General features: G+C 39.0%; 1 protein-coding gene across 1 annotated transcript; it reads right to left on the minus strand.

The window, feature by feature from the left end:
• Positions 1 to 2,712: 2,712 nt before the first annotated feature.
• alx3 (ALX homeobox 3) lies at positions 2,713 to 13,431 on the minus strand. The gene is made up of 5 exons (XM_010793208.1): positions 13,346 to 13,431; positions 7,492 to 7,798; positions 4,076 to 4,350; positions 3,666 to 3,791; positions 2,713 to 3,451 (listed from the first exon to the last, which is right to left on the minus strand). The coding sequence occupies exons 1-5, from the start codon at positions 13,376 to 13,378 to the stop codon at positions 3,086 to 3,088; spliced, it is 1,107 nt and encodes a 368-aa protein (XP_010791510.1). The 5' UTR covers positions 13,379 to 13,431; the 3' UTR covers positions 2,713 to 3,085.
• Between the last annotated feature and the right edge of the window lie 4,763 nt (positions 13,432 to 18,194).

An 18,194-nucleotide genomic window follows, 5' to 3' on the forward strand; every position in this document is an offset into this window, starting at 1 on the left:
TTCACTTCTTTATGAAGAAGTGAACTGCGGTGGGAAAACAATGTACATACATTCCACAAAAAGCACCAGCATCTTCTGTGTCCTGTAATCAGGCACCTCTTTTGATTTATAATCTCCATAGAATATAGGCATACTGAATATATCTCACAATACGCTAATAAACCCTTTACAAGGTATCATTTAGAGATGTATTATTAATTGAGTGTCTATTTGAATGTGTCATTTTGTATGTTTTCTTTTTTGCTCTATTGTGTCCATTCCCGGTCAAATTAAGTACGCTCACTAAATATCTAAAATGTCAACATTCTCCGATAGTAAAATGTGTAGTTTTTGGTTTATTAGTGTGATTTATTTGAGAAAAGAGACATTGTAAATACATATATTATATATACCCATGGTATTTAAAAAAAGAAAAGGAAAAAAAAAGCATTTTACTCAAGTCGACCTAATAAACTACCACAGGAGGGCAGTATTTGAACAGCAGCTAGAAAGGTACTGCAGCACTTAAATCCTTAAAAATGACCTTGGGTGGATAGGCATTTCTCGGTAGGTGTGTGGATAAAGCAAGCTCCCGATCAAAACGTTATTGTGCATTTGTCTAAATGTATAACGTTTCCAAGCTCCAATCATAATTGTGTGGTTTTTGTAAAAAAAATAAAAATGTATTTTACAGCAAAGTTGGTAATAATTCGCCTATAAGGGTTGTAGGTTAAATATATATATGGACTTTAAGGACTTTAATAGGTTACTTTTTAAAGAGGTTGAAAGCAGATTAAAAGTGACTTCTATTTTGGTTATTTACCTCCCAATAACAAGTTCAACTTTTGCTTGAAACATGCTAAAATAATACTTTATTAAACACTCTAAAACGTTTTAATTTAAAAAAGTCTACTCAGACTGGCACTGTGTCTTTTCCTGTAGATGATAAACTGCTAAATTAACTTAAATAATTAAATGTCTGAAAGCAGCCAGACAACTACTCCACTGTGTGAATGTGTTAACACATTGTTTAGCTTAATGCTGTTTGACTACTTCATGAGGATCTGATGTGTCCCAATAGCTGCACTTCAAAGCCAAGATAAATCTGTTGGAGATCAAAGCTCAGAACAGTGGCTAGCAGGCAGCTGTGCAGATTTTAATGAGCGTTAAATCGTATTTTATTCGTCCATTAATGAGACTGAGGGTATAGTCATTTCCACACTCTAGTGACAGTCTTCACCTGATGACCCTTACACACAGAGTGATACTTAGTTAATAACTTCTCCCAGCATTGTGCACTCTTAACTCAACATTTTTCATTTCATTTTTGACAAATCATACAAGGCCTCTGCAGCATGATGTATTGAGTTGATACAGATCAAAGCTTGTGCCACATCAATGTTACTTAAATGACAATGTAATCAAAACTGTTGGAAGATGAGGTAATTCGTTTTGATCCTCTTTTTAAGAAGAATAAACCATACTGCATTTATTTTATTGTCAAATATATCACATTTGTGCTGGCAGAGTTGCATCTAATTCACAAAGCCACCGAGTTTCCCCTTTTGTTCATCGACAGATCATTTGGTTAACCTACTCCTTATCGAAAAATAAATATTAAAATTGAGCACTGATACACCATCTGCTATTTCTTCAGCTTTCCTAAAGATGGCCATCTCCTCAATCCCTTATCCCTACTGACAGGTCTCCTTATCTCCTCCACTTAATCTGGGATTTCATCAGGGGGACTGTAACTTCAGTGAGGGCTGCCGTCTCCCAGGGCCTGGCTGGAATTTGAAGCTGTGGGTGTGGAAAGTGTTTCTGATGGGTTTCTGCTTTCTTCTATTGGAACCACATGTTAGTGGCTCACACAAAACCCTGACACAGACTAGAGGAACGGAGAGCGAGTATCACCTCTGGGGAGTTAGCAGGATTTCGATTTGCTTTGTTCAATGGTGACAAGTTACATTCTCAATCCCTCACAGATTGAAATAATTGTGTATCTATAAAACATGTTGGTATTTAAAAATGTACACCAGATGGTATGGTACAATGCAATTCAGTGTTTCTTCTCAACAATAAAGTTAATTGTTTTGGGGTAAAGCACAGCTTGCATTTCCTGAAATCTTTATGAATGCATTTAGTATGAATACACGATTATGTATGCCACAGAAACTTATTGATGTCTTATTCTTCCCATGGAGACAACAGTATTTAAAAAATAAAAGCAGAAGATCTTTAGTGGATATTACAACCAAAACATGGTAATCCCATTTTCTTCTGTTCATGATTACTCAGTTGGTCGTGTTTGACTACTGATGGCAGATGTAAATCCTTCTTTCGGTGGGAGGCTCTTTACTTTATCATCAGTATAGGAGTGCGGCCACTCAGTTTGCGTTTCATAAATGAGCCTGCCACACGCTGCTGATACATAAGGTGCTACCTGAAGGATTCTTGAAGTGAGGCCCATGCTGCAAACCTTGAGTATTTTTGTGTATTTCCCAAGTAAGAAGAAGCTCACTTTCTGCACAGCAGAAGTCTTTGTGTTTATGGCAACCACAGCCTGCGAAGAATTTTTGACTCACAACCACATTCCTAGTTTAATATGAGTCACAATTTAGTTTCGCCTTTTAAATATCATAAAATAATTAAAGCTGAGATTGTTTTTGTTCCGTTTTCTTAACGTATTTTCCCAAAATTAGACAGAAGATTTAGATGGAGGCCTTTATTAAGGATCACATTATAAAGCACAACAGTCAAACGAAAAAACAATGATTAATACGATAATTACAATTTTTACATGCTTAAATAATATTTCCTCTTTGGTTACAGCATTGGGATATTAACCTAAACCTTGGAACAATACAGTTTCTATACAATAGGGTTTCGTGCTAAAGGCTCAAGTGGCCCCTAATGTTTATGAAATTCATATTTCTTAAGACCTTCATAATGATGGAGAGCCTCCAAGATGGTTTATATAACTGTTTAGAGGAATTATTTGAGACATATGCTGAGGGGAGTATGTACATTGAGGGATGTGTATGGGTCAAGGATGTAATATGCGTTGGCTCAGTCAGTGCATAATGTGGAGCTGGCTCTGTTGTGGTCATGTAGGCCAGGAGAGGATGCTGCCTGGCTCTTTGGCTTTCATTCGCAGCGCCACAAGGCCCGTCGGCTTGTAGTCGCTCTCCGGCCCCTCCATGGAATGGGGCCCAAGGCCTCCTGGGAAGCTGTGGAGTGAATACAGGCCGTTGATGCCCGGATGGTGAGACGGGTGGTGGTGGTGGTGGTGATGGTGGGGATGGCTCTGGGATGGGGGCATACCCATGAAGCCCTGCAGGTTGCTGTGGGGGTGGGGGTGAGGGTATGGACTCATACAGGACGAGGGGAGGGAGTCCGCTCCTAAGACACAGCCAGCACCTGGAGCACCGCCCCCCCCGGATGCCGTCCCGGGCCACAGGTTGCCCTGCATCTGCACGTCAGGAGATTTAGGATAAGACACATATAGAATTTGAATGGTATCGACATGGAACATTTAATACTTAATGCTAATAACCCCAAATCAAGATACAATTATGTGCAAATGTTGGAAAGAGATTGAAAAAGAAAACTTTCCGAGCAGGCTAACATTTTTACGAATGCTTCCACTACAACATGCATGTCATGCGAGATCAGCAGTGGTCTACCTGGTATGTATCATGGCGAGGGAGAAGAGAGATATCATATGTAGCAGCAAAGTGGTTGCGGACATCCTGGATCTTCCCATAGCGTTCCCGTTTCCTCCACTTGGCTCTACGATTCTGGAACCAAACCTTTCGATAGAAATTAAAGAACAACACGAACATTTCAGAAACAGTTGTTCTTGAAACGAATGATTATCTTTCTTTTTGATTATTAAATATATGTTTGGTTTTTACATTTTCAGAAAATATTGAAAAATGTTCATCCCGTTTTCTCAAAAACCAAGATTATGTCTTCCTTTTTTTTTTGTCTGTTCAACACCCAAAGATATTCAAATTAAACTGATGTATAAACTCTTTTCTGCTTATAGGTATAAAAGGAAGCTGTAACATCGGAGCTCGTTGTTCTCACACACCTGAACCCGAGCCTCAGTGAGCTCGGTCCTCAGGGCCAGCTGCTCGCGGGCGTACACGTCAGGGTAATGCGTCTTCTGAAACACTTTCTCCAGCTCCTCCAGCTGGAAGGTGCTGAAGGTGGTGCGGTTGCGCCGCTTCTTGTTCTTGCCCGATAAGTCGATGGAGTCGGCGATAGATACCCCATGTAGACCCTCGCCGGGCTCTTTCAGCTTCCCACAACATTCTAGGCCAAGGCCAGGGTAGCCCATCGTCTTTGGAGCTCCTTTCTCTCTGGCTGCGACATGGATGGGACACAGAAAAAGGTAGACAATGTAATATACTTCAAAATAAATATTAACTCAAATGAAAAGTCTTGTAGTCAATTCATCAAAATACATTTATTTTGTCCCTGTTTCAGACTGCTGTTAGGGCTCAAAGGTACCACTGATTATACTTTTATAATCATCAACCTCTGGTAAAGATTGTAGCATTTATTTTGAAGACGGAAGACAAATACAATAAAAGCATATTTTAGCATTGTTAAAGTCTCATCATCTGTCAAATGATTTGTATAAACTGTTAACTTAGTTTGATTTTTTACCATTTTTGAAAAACATGTTCCAAATGAAAATGTGCTTTTTCTGGTAAAGTAAAGCTAATATAAAATAAAGAAATGTATGGTTTTGAATGGTTGCCGAAAAATTGAGAATGAGAAACACACTTTTATATAGAAAAGGCCAATGCTGGAAACCAAATCTCTTTGCATGTCAGGCACCAATGCAAACATCTAAATGATCAAGTATTCCCATTATCACTGCAGAGAGAAAATATTCAATTTAAGACCAAATTAGTTAATTCTACAAAATCAAATTGAACAGCATAACGCATCAAACATTTTGTCTGAACATTGCTTGCTTGTTTTTAATGCTTCTAAATTTGATTCCTAAACTCAACTATGAGAGGCTGAACTGTGGTGCTGGACGGAGCAACACGCACAACACTAATTCAGCTCAACAGTGATTTAATTTGATTAGCTGAAAGGTCCCACAGTAAACTCTCAGTGAGTTGGTTTGAATTAAACCCATAAGGCTATCAATACAAAACAGATTTGATTTGTATTTGGAAATTTAGAAAATAAAATGCTACAGTTCACCTTCTAAACAGACAAACCAAGTTATTATAAGGACAACATTGTTAATACATTAACATTAAAAGAAAGAAAACTAGGAAACAGCACTAGAGTGTATGACAACTTTCTATCTGTTAAGGCCACCTGATTGTTTAAATAAATAATATATATACTTCCCTTGGCATTTAGCGGAAAGGGGGAATCTGAAAGCATTATTCCCCTTCCCGTTAACCGACCATGGAAAAGCCTGCTCCCTCCCGCAGTGTTTGAATGTTGTTGTCTGCGTTCATTATGTGTAACCCTGAGCTCCAAAACAAAATGTATTTCCGTCTATCTGCAGGCACTCACTTACTGGGGGCGGCTGAGACATTACTTTGCTATTCTCCTAATTCAATATGGGGCCCGACAGAGAGCACTTTTCATTGCAACATTAATTTCCTCGTGCCCATTAGATCTAACCTCATACTGCAGTTCATGCTGTGAACATTCACCGTTAAGATTTCAAACTGGGGCCGCAGGACATTGTATAGCTTTTACCCTGTCAAACACCCACATCCGCTCTGACTCCAGTGTAACCGGAGATCTTTGTGAAATGCAGGAAAAGGCAAATAAGAATTCTAAATGTAAAGGTAGGATCAGAATGCTGTGAGCAAGGGGATCAATTCTAACACAGTCTTAGTATAAATGTAAGCTTTTTATTTTCTGGGCTGCTTGCTCTGCAGAAGTAATTCAACTTCAGTCAATTTTTTCTGTTTATTTAATGGATATATATATTTACTGGTTTTAAATCTGTATGCTAATAGTTAGAAGACATAGAAATAAAGGTCTTTAAAATGAGGCCATCTCAGCCTCAAACAAATATATTGAAAGATTTAAAAAGATTGACATGTATTCTGACCACCTTTTAGTTGTTAAGTAGTGAGAAATCTTTTTGCCATTTTTGAAACAATTTCCGATCAACTCACCACTCATTAGTACTACATTTTCAAGAATCCACGGCAAGTAACATTAATAATTAAATTAAACCAACCTCAATTAAACTCTGAGGTGTGAAGACGCTTAAAATTTATAAATGTTTCGGTTTGTCCAATAATCAATCAACTTTGCTTCCACTGTAGACAAAACAGGAAAACGTGTCTGCCTTTGAAGGTGAACGAACCCAAAATCTAAAACATACAAATGAAAAGTGTTTTGTGTAGACACACACGGGAGCTTTTTTGCACATGCATGCAAAGCCCTACTAATTTAAAGTAATATACACAGTCATTTCCAAATTAAATGAAGCTAACACGAAACACTTTACAGTGCACAAGCATATGTGTATCTATGTGTGTGTCAGATAAATGGGAAGACCACTCATATACTCTTATTGAAACCTAATTTAGAAGAAAAGTATTACAAATCCACTTTCAAACAGGACAACTGATATCGTTATCATAACTAATTGTGAAAAAAGTATATTGGCTGTCTTTGGCAGGAACATGAATCAAGCCGTTGTATATTGTTCTGGACACAGATATCACTGAGATCATCAGCGCTCATATATCCTCTGTTGCCTTGCAGAATCGTAAACAGCAATAAATAAAGTAAAAGAGCACATCTTTCCTTCCGTCTTTGGTTGCAAATATACTTTTTGTTACTTTTCTTCCTTAGATTGACATTTACAAGCTATAACGTCTGACTCAAGCACGCCTGCTCGCACAATTCAAGTCAATTCTGATGTTTTATATTACAAAAACATGCTCATGGAGAGAATATGAAACACAAGAGTGTGGGGACTATAATTCAAATTGTTTTAACTGACTGGTAGCCTAATGACACACCCAACTTGCAGCGGGCTGACCTTTAACCTCTCACTTTAATTTAAGAAAAGTAAAGTGAGAGAAAATGTGTTGACATTTGTATCACAACAATGCATTCATTAGCAAAGCCAATCAGAATCAGTCAACACTTTGTTATTATTGTTAGTTAAAAGAGTACATTTGACAAGCATGCAAAATGCAGGAAAAGGAGGCTTATTGGAAAGCGGTTTCACTAGATGTGTTATTTAATTCATTGCTAAATGTAACAATGTATTCTAAAGGTTAAGTATTATTCTCATTTTGTACTTCTTCATCATGTTTTGTTTTACACCAGCTGATGAAAGTATGGATTTTAAACATCATGTGTCAAAAATACTTCTTTTTTTACGGCTCTCACTTCACCAACATTTTTGTTTACTTGTAGTTTTGACAAAAAAAGAGAAGAGATTATTTGTTGCTATTATAAATGTGTGTTTTTTTTAATCATACATTCTTTCGAACTCACCTTCTGAGTTGCCCTCATAAAAAGCCGTCTTCCCGATTATCGCTGTGCCCTTTGGGTCCTGGTTTATACTCTCCAAGAACTTGCTGTGTTTGGACGGTGAGCCGGGCGGGTTGGTCGAGGCCGCGCCGTGCGTAAAGTCCGCTGCAGCGTCCCCAAACCTCCCCATGGCAGCGGCGTACAGATCCCCGCGCAGGCTGAGGCGGTGAGGAAGAGGAGGAAGGTGCGAGGGTTTCTGCAGCTCATCGCAAGGGAGAAAAGAGCCACCGTGCTCCAGTCTGGGGGAATGTTCAGGCGTCCTCCTGCTGGTCTGCGAAGAGAAAGGCAAACAACTCTCCGTCTCCATTTTACGGGTCCAGCAGGCAGTATAGGCAGCGACTGGGCGCTGGTAGTGTGGGCGCCTGAGTGAGAACGTTTTTTTTCTATTCTGTGTTCTTGTCAAGTGGGTGGGATTTAACAGATCAGAAACAAAGACCCGTGAAACCGGGAGTTGGAGTGTGTGTGCGTGCGTAAAAGAGAGGGAGAGGCTGTGTGTGTGTGTGTGTGTGTGTGTGTGTGTGTGTGTGTGTGTGTGTGTGTGTGTGTGTGTGTGTGTGTGTGTGTGTGTGTGTGTGTGTGTGTGTGTGTGTGTGTGTGTGTGTGTGTGTGTGTGTGTGTGTGTGTGTGTGTGTGTGTCAGCATCCAGCAGTCTGATATAATCCGCCAAAAATTCAATCACGTGTGGTTTCTGTCCCTCCAATTAACCATTTAATTCCTATTTCATATGTTGCTATGGACCTAATCACCAAACCAAGCAGGACAGGAGAGCAGACACACGACCGTTTACGCACGGAGAATTGAACGAATACAAAAACACTTTAACCGAATAAATTTATTTATTGTTTCAAATGTAATGTTTAACTTTATTTTACTTTATATCATTGTATCTTTGTTTTATAAAGTCGGGAAAAGGATTGGGCCTAAATGTTACGTTTCATATTCTTCGTCAGAAAGAGACTTTCTTATTTTTAATAAAGAAATCTGCGAGCACATTCTCTTAAACTAATAACCGCTAGAATAAAGTAAATCTATAGTTTTCATTAGTTTGTGTTGGGTTTCTCTGCTTCCATTAAGCATGTGTCCTTCTGCAGCTAAACGAGAATTGAGAATAAGGCCTACACCAATATGTCAAAAATAACAAAATTCACTGTTGTGACACAAATGTCTGATCATTTAATAAAATGGGGGGGAAAGCCCAATGCAATTACAAAGCATGTAGAAATAAGGTCAACATACTGCCACGGTCAAACTAATTTCGATAAAAAGTTGAGAAAAATCCATACGAAAACATATTAATTAAACACACATAATATAAATAAAATATTGACATTTATTAATACAATTTATTAAATGTTCACTTTACTGTGATATCTATTATTTCCGCTGTCTTTGTTTTTGAACAGATGAAAGTTGAAAATGCGTCGGCATCCGGGTTATTGATTAAACGATGTAACCGCATAAATGTCACTTGGTCTTTTATTGAAATCGTATATAACCATAACGCTTATTTTGTATCGCAGTCTGCTACCAAAATAATATTAATTTAAAAAAAAAACTTCTCAGTAGCGAGTTTATTAATTTAAACAGATTTCCTTTTCAGATCGACAATCTTAAGAATAATGCAACTTTCCAGAAAAATGCTAAACCGAAATAAAGATTATTATTATTATAGTGATTAAAATACTAAACACAAAATACTAAATTTGTTACCGATGTTTATTTTTCTATACAGTATTATGTTCGCCGTTTCCTCGACGTTCAGCAGCTATGATGTTGATTTCCTGCGGTTTTAATGAATGTCTTTTGGAAATTATAGAAACAGCTTAACAATCGTTAAGCATGTTATAACATTCCCAACTTGTAGTGAAATGCAGTTTTAATTAATGCAATTGATACATCTGTGGGGGGCTTTTACTTAAACTCACTTGACAACTAATTTGATAAATATAAAACGAATAATATATAAAATTAAAATAAATCGTATGCACAGAGCACAATATGTTATTCATTTAAACCGCAGCACAAAACTGACTGAATGTCTTAAGAAAGAGTTGGACTCAGCATAAGATAAAAGGCTTTTGATACTGACATGTAATCTCCGATCTAGACAAACCTTGTCTAAACAGAGTGCACTTACCAGGTCCAGACACAGTACCGATAGTTTTGGGGACATCTCACCATCTCTGTGGATACCTGAGGCCGCATGCTCCTCAGCTGATGGACAAGTGTGTAAACAAGAGGTCCATTTGGGCCAAGAGGCCTCATAAGCCCCATTTGATTCCATTTTGAGCCCTGAAGTGTCCACAGTAACAGATCAGAGTGAAAAAAGGCTGTTCAACAAGAAGTACAGAGTTACGATGGGATGTAAATGATGGCAATATGTGAGCTTAAATTCTTGCTTGAATTGTTACAACTTCTAACTTCAGAATTTTCAATGACAAATAGAGAACAGAAACCTAGAAACTGTTTTTTTGGTATACACACAAAACAAAAATAAACCGACAGAAAACATTTTTTTCAATTCTAATGACAATCGTATTCCAATGTGCAGATAATACTTTAAAACATTTCTCTCTTTACCAAGAGACGCTTTAAAGTGTAGTCATACACTAAATGAAAATCCCCAGTCTTCATCTGGATACAAATTGCAAATAAATGGCTGCTTGCATTGAGAGGAAGAGTTCCTTCAAGTTTAAAATGATTAGTGACAAGGCCTAATGACATTTGTAACATGACTTAGATTAACATGTTCAAGTCAGTAGAGCGTAGAGGCTAAATAAGACCACGGTGTCATGTTAATCACAACCACAATGCCACCTTTTACCCTCCCACCACTCTGAGTGTATTCATCCACCTAGATCTCAGTCTACGACGTGTACTTTGCCAGCATTTGTCAAACTGTCGGGCTGACCACCATTAAAAACCTCATAATTCTGTTAGAGGGGAGTATAGGGGTTTTAGATGTACACACAGGGGGGACACGGATATGTTTCTTAAATCCCGTGACAAGCATGTCCTCTGTAGCCCGGGGCAGCAGAGCTCAAACCCAGCTGAGTAAATGCATTCCAGAAATGTGGGCAAGAGGAAGAACGTCTGCACTATGATCTCAGAGCTGCCGCAGGTAACAATGTTTATATGAATACTGCATCAAGAGAGCATAATATGTAGAGGGTATGCTATTTGCTGAGGAACCAAAGCCTCCTATGATTCTGTGTGGGACGTCTGTGAGCTGTGGTTTGTTTAATTATACTCGAAAAGAGAGTGGGGGGTGTCCTTTCAATCATGCACGGAGAAGTCCAACTTTAACAGAGCATTGTCCTTTATATAAAACTCATATGTGATGTGTGCAGTTTAACTCTACCCACTCATAGGGGACGAAGCAGTGGTTAAAAGCAGGGAAATGGCAGAAAATAACATCAACTCGATGTCCATACCATGACCAGCTCCTGCGGTCCTAAACCCTTGTCCTCTGAGCTTGTCCTGGGCATGACCCTGCACAGGAAATCAGTTCAACCTGTTGGGAGTCCCAGGTCTCCCCCAGCTGCCTCCAGCACCGGGCACAGACAGCGTGGATAAAGGTGACCCTGCACTCTCACCGCGTACCCTGCGGCCCTTGGGCTAGAGAGCCACTTCCACCCCTCCCTCCATTACATCCTGCATGGCTGTCAGTCTGCAGGGCTTTGTCACACCCTGTTACACCTTACATCCTCACGCTTGCAAACACACACAACTTAATGGAACATACACCGGCCTGCATGTGACAAAAACACACCATCAAATCGGACAGGCAGTAGTCTTCACTATTAAGTATGATCCTACGTTTTAAAGTTCATATAATAACTTAGTGATATTTTAATCGTGAATAATAGTCTTTCTTGAGTGAGGAGAGTAAGCAAAGGCCTGACCTTTTCCAGGGACAATCTGTGTGATCCTCCAACAGCATGAAGATGGAGAAGTTATTAAGACCGACCTGCCATAGAAACACCAATATAGACAGCCAGATAGAATGAAGTAAAACGTTGTGCTTCATGCAAGCTGTCTGTCTTTGTCTGGTTATCACTGCCTCGGGCCTTTCCTCTCACGTACAGGGTGGCGATTCAACCTGAGGTTTGCATTAGAATAGGAGAAGGATAGCTAATTTAATTAACCTCCATGAATGCACAGAGATGATCCCATATGCAGAGCCAGGGCTCCTCTCAGAGGCCTCCCTCACATCCTCCAGTCTGTGTCCAGAAGCTGCAGAGCCAGCTGAGGATGTGATTGACAGCTGCTGACCTGGGGGTCAACTGGCTGGAGAGGTGCATTCTGGGAATCTTAAGATGGTGCGCGGCCGCGTTGGGGGTTGAGGTTTTTCCAAAGGGAAATGGGAAGTGGGGTTGCTGTCCTCTGTCTGACCTCCTGTGAGGAGTCATGGAGCCAGCGAGTGTTAGCCACAACACACTGGAGATGAGCAGGGCCATATCTGTCAGAAATAATTGATACATGTTATTGTTTTACTGTACGGACATATTGTTTTCCACCCTGTCCTGCCAGAGTTTTTAAAGGAGATATTTCTCCGTTCATTTTACTACTACAAAGATTGTGATATATTAAGCTGAATTAAACCCCTAGTGATCTTTAGGCCAAAGGACTTTGATGTTGGAGTGCAGACAGACTATTGCTGCAGCCTTTTCTTAAAATATGAATTTAAATGTGGATACAGTTATGTGTTGCTTTATCGGACCATTTCTGTCTGCTGCTTAATGAATCTCCTGCTCTGTGTTGCTTTCATGCTGCAGTTTTAGAAATTGGGAGCACATTTTTCAAATCCAAAAATAACAAGGCCAACAAAAGATGAACTAGCAGTTCACTAGATCTATTTTACGTTGCACATTTTTTTTTCCAGCATAGAGATAGCTACAATGAACCATGACACAGTTATGTAAAAAGAAAATAATAATAATTTCAATATTAACTACTCAGAATAAGGCTTTTAGCCGATATAAGCAACAGAAAAGTGAGACCACCCGACCACTATTATATCTTTCACCCATCATCGCATGTATCTGACTGGGGTCAAATAAAGTTATTCAACTTAACCGGATAATTAGGAAAATGCGACTTTTGACATGCTATGTCAACTTGAAGCATTTTGCCTCTGCAAATGTGTTGCCTGTCAGAGTATAGATTTTGCATATGGTTTAAAAATGTAATTTAAAAATGACAACAGAAAAATAAACAATAGCTTGTTGGATGATATGGTGATTTACTTTTCAATTATACAGTGCTCACATTAATGCAACCAAGGACAACTATTTTTAAGTTCAGGAAACGTTGGTCCAGCCTTGTGAAAATCCCTGGTCTACAGGCATATTTGTACATGAGTTTGATTAATGTAATACACAAGTTGGTTCAGTGCAGTATGAAGTGTCTACAATTGCATTAAAATGGGCCCCTAAACTTAATCCTGTTTAGGGCCCAGTGCCACAGAAGTCTGGTTCCTGCCTTGCACATAGCTTACAGGTGCCGTATTGGACTCTGATCATTTAGAAAATTAGCATACGGGCACTTAACCTCTTTTATATTGGTCACAGAAAGCTAGGTGGGAAAGCTTGCTCGGCACAGTAGCTAAGATAAGAAAGAGAAATGCTGCAAGTATGTGATCGTATGTGATCGTGTGTGTGTGCGTGTGTGTGTGTGTGTGTGTGTGTGTGTTCGTGTGCACGAACATGGGGTTATGAAAGCTCTGTCTGTCGTGATAGATTCGCCTCTCTGCTAAGAACCCGCTCTTAATGAAGGACAGACCGTCGGTAACGACACAGCCTCGCTCCCTACTCACAATCTCCAGGAATCCGTAAACATGCAAAACCATCTGGAGGTATCAGATAAAGGCACACGCCAGAGCTAAAAAATGAATAATCCTAAAATATGTTTTGGAGAGGAAGCGTTGACGAAGAGGCACTGTTGGGCGGTGACGCGCGCGGAACAGAGTAGACTAAGAAATAGCCTGCAATTTCCCTAAAAAATAAACCTGTAGTGAGGTCGTCGTTGGTTTTGCTTTATGTCATCATGCGGTAATTATGCTATTTTATGTAGGCCTATTTGTTATTGTTTGAATTCTATAAAGGTATATTGACTTAATTGAACCGTGCATAGTTTTAGTTCATATTTGATATTGAGGTCAAACAGTCTTTAAAATAGTAAATAATCTTCTTTATTGACGAAGTTAAAATAACATCAGATTATAAATGGTCAATTGAGGTGGAAGCACAGCAGTTATTTGGTGGTTTGGGCTAAAGCCTCGTTTATATGTGTGCCTTGAAAATTACTGGCCAAGTTAAAGTTGAGCTATGATTTAGACTACTTCTGACTGGTTTTATTAAAATATGTTGAGGAAAAAGTAGGCTAATGCATCGAGTTACCCGCAAGACGAATTGTTGGACCTCTTTAGCTCTAAGTAATGGCTATAATCTTGATGCTGTTTTTTACAACAACCTCTAACACTGCCCGTGACCCGGGGTCTCAGATTGAATTAGAGGTGGTTGAGAAGCGGAATGGAGATCATGGGACTTCCAGAGCTAGAGGACAGGAACCTCCTCAGGTCCTTCTGTCTTCCCGGTGATAGGAAGTGTCTATTCAGATCAAGACGCACCTGTGTTCACCCTGAAAGAAAATCTGATGTCAAAATCTGAAGTCAGCTGTCAGTGAAGAATAGTGTTTGAGCTACTGAAAAATACATTTAAATAAAAATAACTTAAAATATCAGGGTAGGCTAATAGTGGACAATTCAATTTATATTATCAATATATATAGATCTATTTATGATAAGTGACATATAAACCAACTTGATAATTATTCTACCCACTTATTCAAGATGTAATCTAATATCTTGATTTCCAGTCTGACATAACAGTAACATTGCTGTTTTTTACAACTCCCACATTTTCGCCTTTGTTATTTTTGTATTAACTATTTTCCCCTTTTTGTCTTTATATCACAATGAAAAAAAATCTAAAAATAGATAATAACTATCCCATCTCCAGATTAATTTAGTTTTATATTCCGGAGATACATTTTTCTTCTGATTGAAACAAACGAGTTTCTTTTCAGAGTTTTGACTGCAGGTTTTTAATATTCCCCACGTCATCTCACAGACTAGATTTCTAATATTATTCCTTTTGTGTAATAATGAACTGGAGCAAAAAAAGAACGAATGGTTTACATGGACACATTTTTTTACAAGAGAAAAAATAATCTGAAATTGGATTTTGAAAAAATAACATTATTAGTGTTTGTTTTGTATTCAAGACTGTTGACATTTTTAGGCTAGTGGCTTTCTGCACTGTGATAAATATGAATAAAAACCTTTCTGCCAATCGAAATAAATACAAAATGTGAAGTTATTATTGTGTTCTGCGTACACAAAAAAGCGTGATTGAAGCAGTTACTGTCGACTAAATTAACCTATTCTTCACAGTTTTTCGGGAATACAAATTGGTAATACTGGCAGTCTTATAGTAAAAACCATTAACATAGGCAAATTATATTTCCTTTCGTTGTTCGTTTAGCTAAAAAGAAATTAAGACGAAATTCGATTCAAACAAACTTAGCCTACTTTACCGAAAGTTTTCCAATTGAATTTAATTGACAGATTGTTGATCATTGTCTTATAAAGATCGCCTTTAAAGTCATGTTTGTGTCGGTGTCAGACAGACAGACAGACAGGTCGGTTTTTTTTAGGCTCTAGACATTAGATGAAAACTTCTGACGCACATGGAGTTCTCCGGTAGCTAGCTGTCTCACTTTTTTGGAAGAAAGCTGTCAGCTATAAAAACGTATGAAAGTGACACACAATTATTTTCGGAACTGCTCACTTGAATCTGTCCGATTTTTGAGAGTCAAGCTGAAAAAATGAAATGTGGAAAATGAAACGTTCACGGCCTAGCTCTGTTGCTATCAGAGGTATTGTTAGACTCACATATTTTGTATAGATCTTACAAAACTTTGAAGGTATGACTGTGAAATATGTAGTGTATACCAGATTTTCAAGGCCTAGGCTATACAAGCCCCTAAAAACGATAAATAATACGAAATTAACATAGATAGATAGATATATATAGATAGATAGAGATAGATAGGCTAGATAGACAGATAGACAGATAGATAGCAAGAGAAACAAGGAGCTCAACATATTGGGCAAAACTCAAATTATATATGAATTGTGCTGTTCTCACAAAATCTGGCTTGCAGTACCACAAACAACAATATAACAGAACAAAGTATTTCAAAAAATAAGTCTGAACATGTGTCTGAACTAAGTATGCCTATTGCTGGTAAAATGTCGAGATAGTAACCCATCATATCTGCCATGCAGGATCACAACACTCTACATTATGCATATTTAAATAAGCTGGTATATTCAGTTGACCAATTATTTTCAGAAATACAGATCAACATAATTGTGAACTATAAGGGAGAATATAGAGATTCTTGTCTCATGGGATCAGTTGTTTTATCTGCTGAATGCCAAACCCCATGGTGCAGTGCTGCTCTTTGTTCCTGTCCAATCAGATACAGCTGTACAAGCCAAACTCCATAGGGAAAGGCAGGGTCATCCTCCCAGCGGATGCCTGGGCCCATCTTGCTACTGGTGCCCCGAGGGCCTGGGCACAGAGCGCGACCCCCCAAACCGCCACCCAGACACTGGCCATAATGCACCACTTCACCCACAGCTCACTGAAGCTAGCACGGTGGCGTGGGTTTTGTCTCTGCTGTGACTCATCCTTCGCTTTCAAATGTATTTTTATCGTACAGGACATGCAATTATTTTAAAGACATTAAGGCACATCAAACCATCATCATCATCTCAACCATATTATCTGAAATAAGGGTACATATTTTAAAATCAATGCAATGATTGTTCCGATGTGTATTTGGTGTGAAAGGCCTCATGCAGGGGAAACTGGCCCTGTTGTTCAGTTATCAGAAGATCTGCAGGCAGAAGATGAGGTCTGTAAATTAGAGGAACTCTGACACATCTGAACGAGGCTGCCACAAGTCTGCTGGGGAAGAACAGACCAACATAGCGAATTAGACTGAGTGGAGTTTCACCAAGAAAGGACATGTGAGAATCCTGCCTGTTTAGAAAGAGAAAAAGTAAATGACCTTGGGGCTCGATAGAAAATAAACTGTTTGGAATTACTCTGCACATTCAGGAATGGAAAGCAGCTGCGAAAATGTGAACGTGCTCAGTTGATTTCTCTGTGATTTGGAAAAGCTTTCAGCAAGCACATCACACTAACCTCTAGGCTCAGAGAGCAAAAGCACGAGTTGTAATGTTTTCAACATGTCTCCGCTTTTTAAAAGAGATAAATCGTACCGCTGGAGGTTCAAGTTGAACTAACTCTTTGCGTTGACTCGTAGGGAAGCAGCCCTGCAGCAGGAAAAGGAGCTGATGCACTGCTGAGATTATTTGAGGTATGTGACAATTGAGCAGCAAAGTTTAAGGGATTTAGGTAATGATAATGAAAGCTACAGTTGGCAAGCGAGGCTTGAGCACTCCAGTAAACGGCACACTGGAGACTATGTCTGCACCAAGTTTCAGAAAATCTAATTTATGGCCACTTCGCAGCAGCTGGATTTGCACTTCCGACCAGGGGATAGCATTACCAAACACCATGGAGAAGGCTGATGCATACGTAGTGCAGTTGGGAGACTCTCTGTTGCTCTCTTGCCTTCTGCGATACTCAAAAACCCTGTTTATAGAAACACTAGCACACTAGCACAACCAACATAACTGCATACAGGACTCATATATCAAACTACATCTCTTTTTGAGCAACTTCACGCAGCAATATCATTAAGGTTTGTTTTTCCCACTTTTTTGATCGTTAACTTTGAAAAGTTACATTCTTTGACTTTCCCTATATTGTTTGTGTAACCAAACTCTTAGGTCAGGATTGAACATGGGTGGCATTGAATGGGAAATACCTCTATTTAATGTGCTCAATGTTTTGCTGGAGCTTAATAGCCAAGTTACTTGCAAGGCCAGACAGTTTAAACATTAATCTGTAATACCACTCTACAGTGCAGCGCCACTGACCATAAATTAGAAACTGGATTTGATTTGTTGAAGAACCAGAAAATATATCTATTTGATGAAGACTCCAGCGCCCTATATGCACCTTCAGGGAGCTGAGATGTGACATTACAGATTTGGGCAAAAAGAGTTTTGTTTCTGTCCATGGGAAACAATAGTAAAGATTTCCCCCAATGAAGACTGAATTTATCCCGAGACATAGGAAAAGCATTTTTGACATCTAAAATGTAGTGGTTTATCCCAGTCAGGATGTTAAGCCCTGCCATGGAAAGTCTAGTCAGCTGCGACCACTATCCGCTTCCTAAGAGCCAACATTCACTGACTTGGCCGGGGAAAGCAATCTTGCAACAACCTAGATGGAATAAAAGCCAAAATCTTGCCCTTACACTAGATACTTTTCGGCCTGATGCACACCATCTTCCCTGAATCACAAGCTTGAGGACTCTCACTTTATAAACGTCTTATGCTGCCTAAATGTTTGGTAATCAGATATCCCAGACCGAGACAAGACAGTTGACATTCCCAGCTTCAGATTTCAAATGTTTTTACAACAACTTCATTTAAACCCCCGTCAACACGAACCCAACCA

The sequence above is a fragment of the Notothenia coriiceps genome, unplaced genomic scaffold, assembly GCF_000735185.1.
Source record: "Notothenia coriiceps isolate Sejong01 unplaced genomic scaffold, NC01 NC01_scaffold00037244, whole genome shotgun sequence".
In the NCBI taxonomy this organism is placed as follows: Eukaryota; Metazoa; Chordata; class Actinopteri; order Perciformes; family Nototheniidae; genus Notothenia; species Notothenia coriiceps.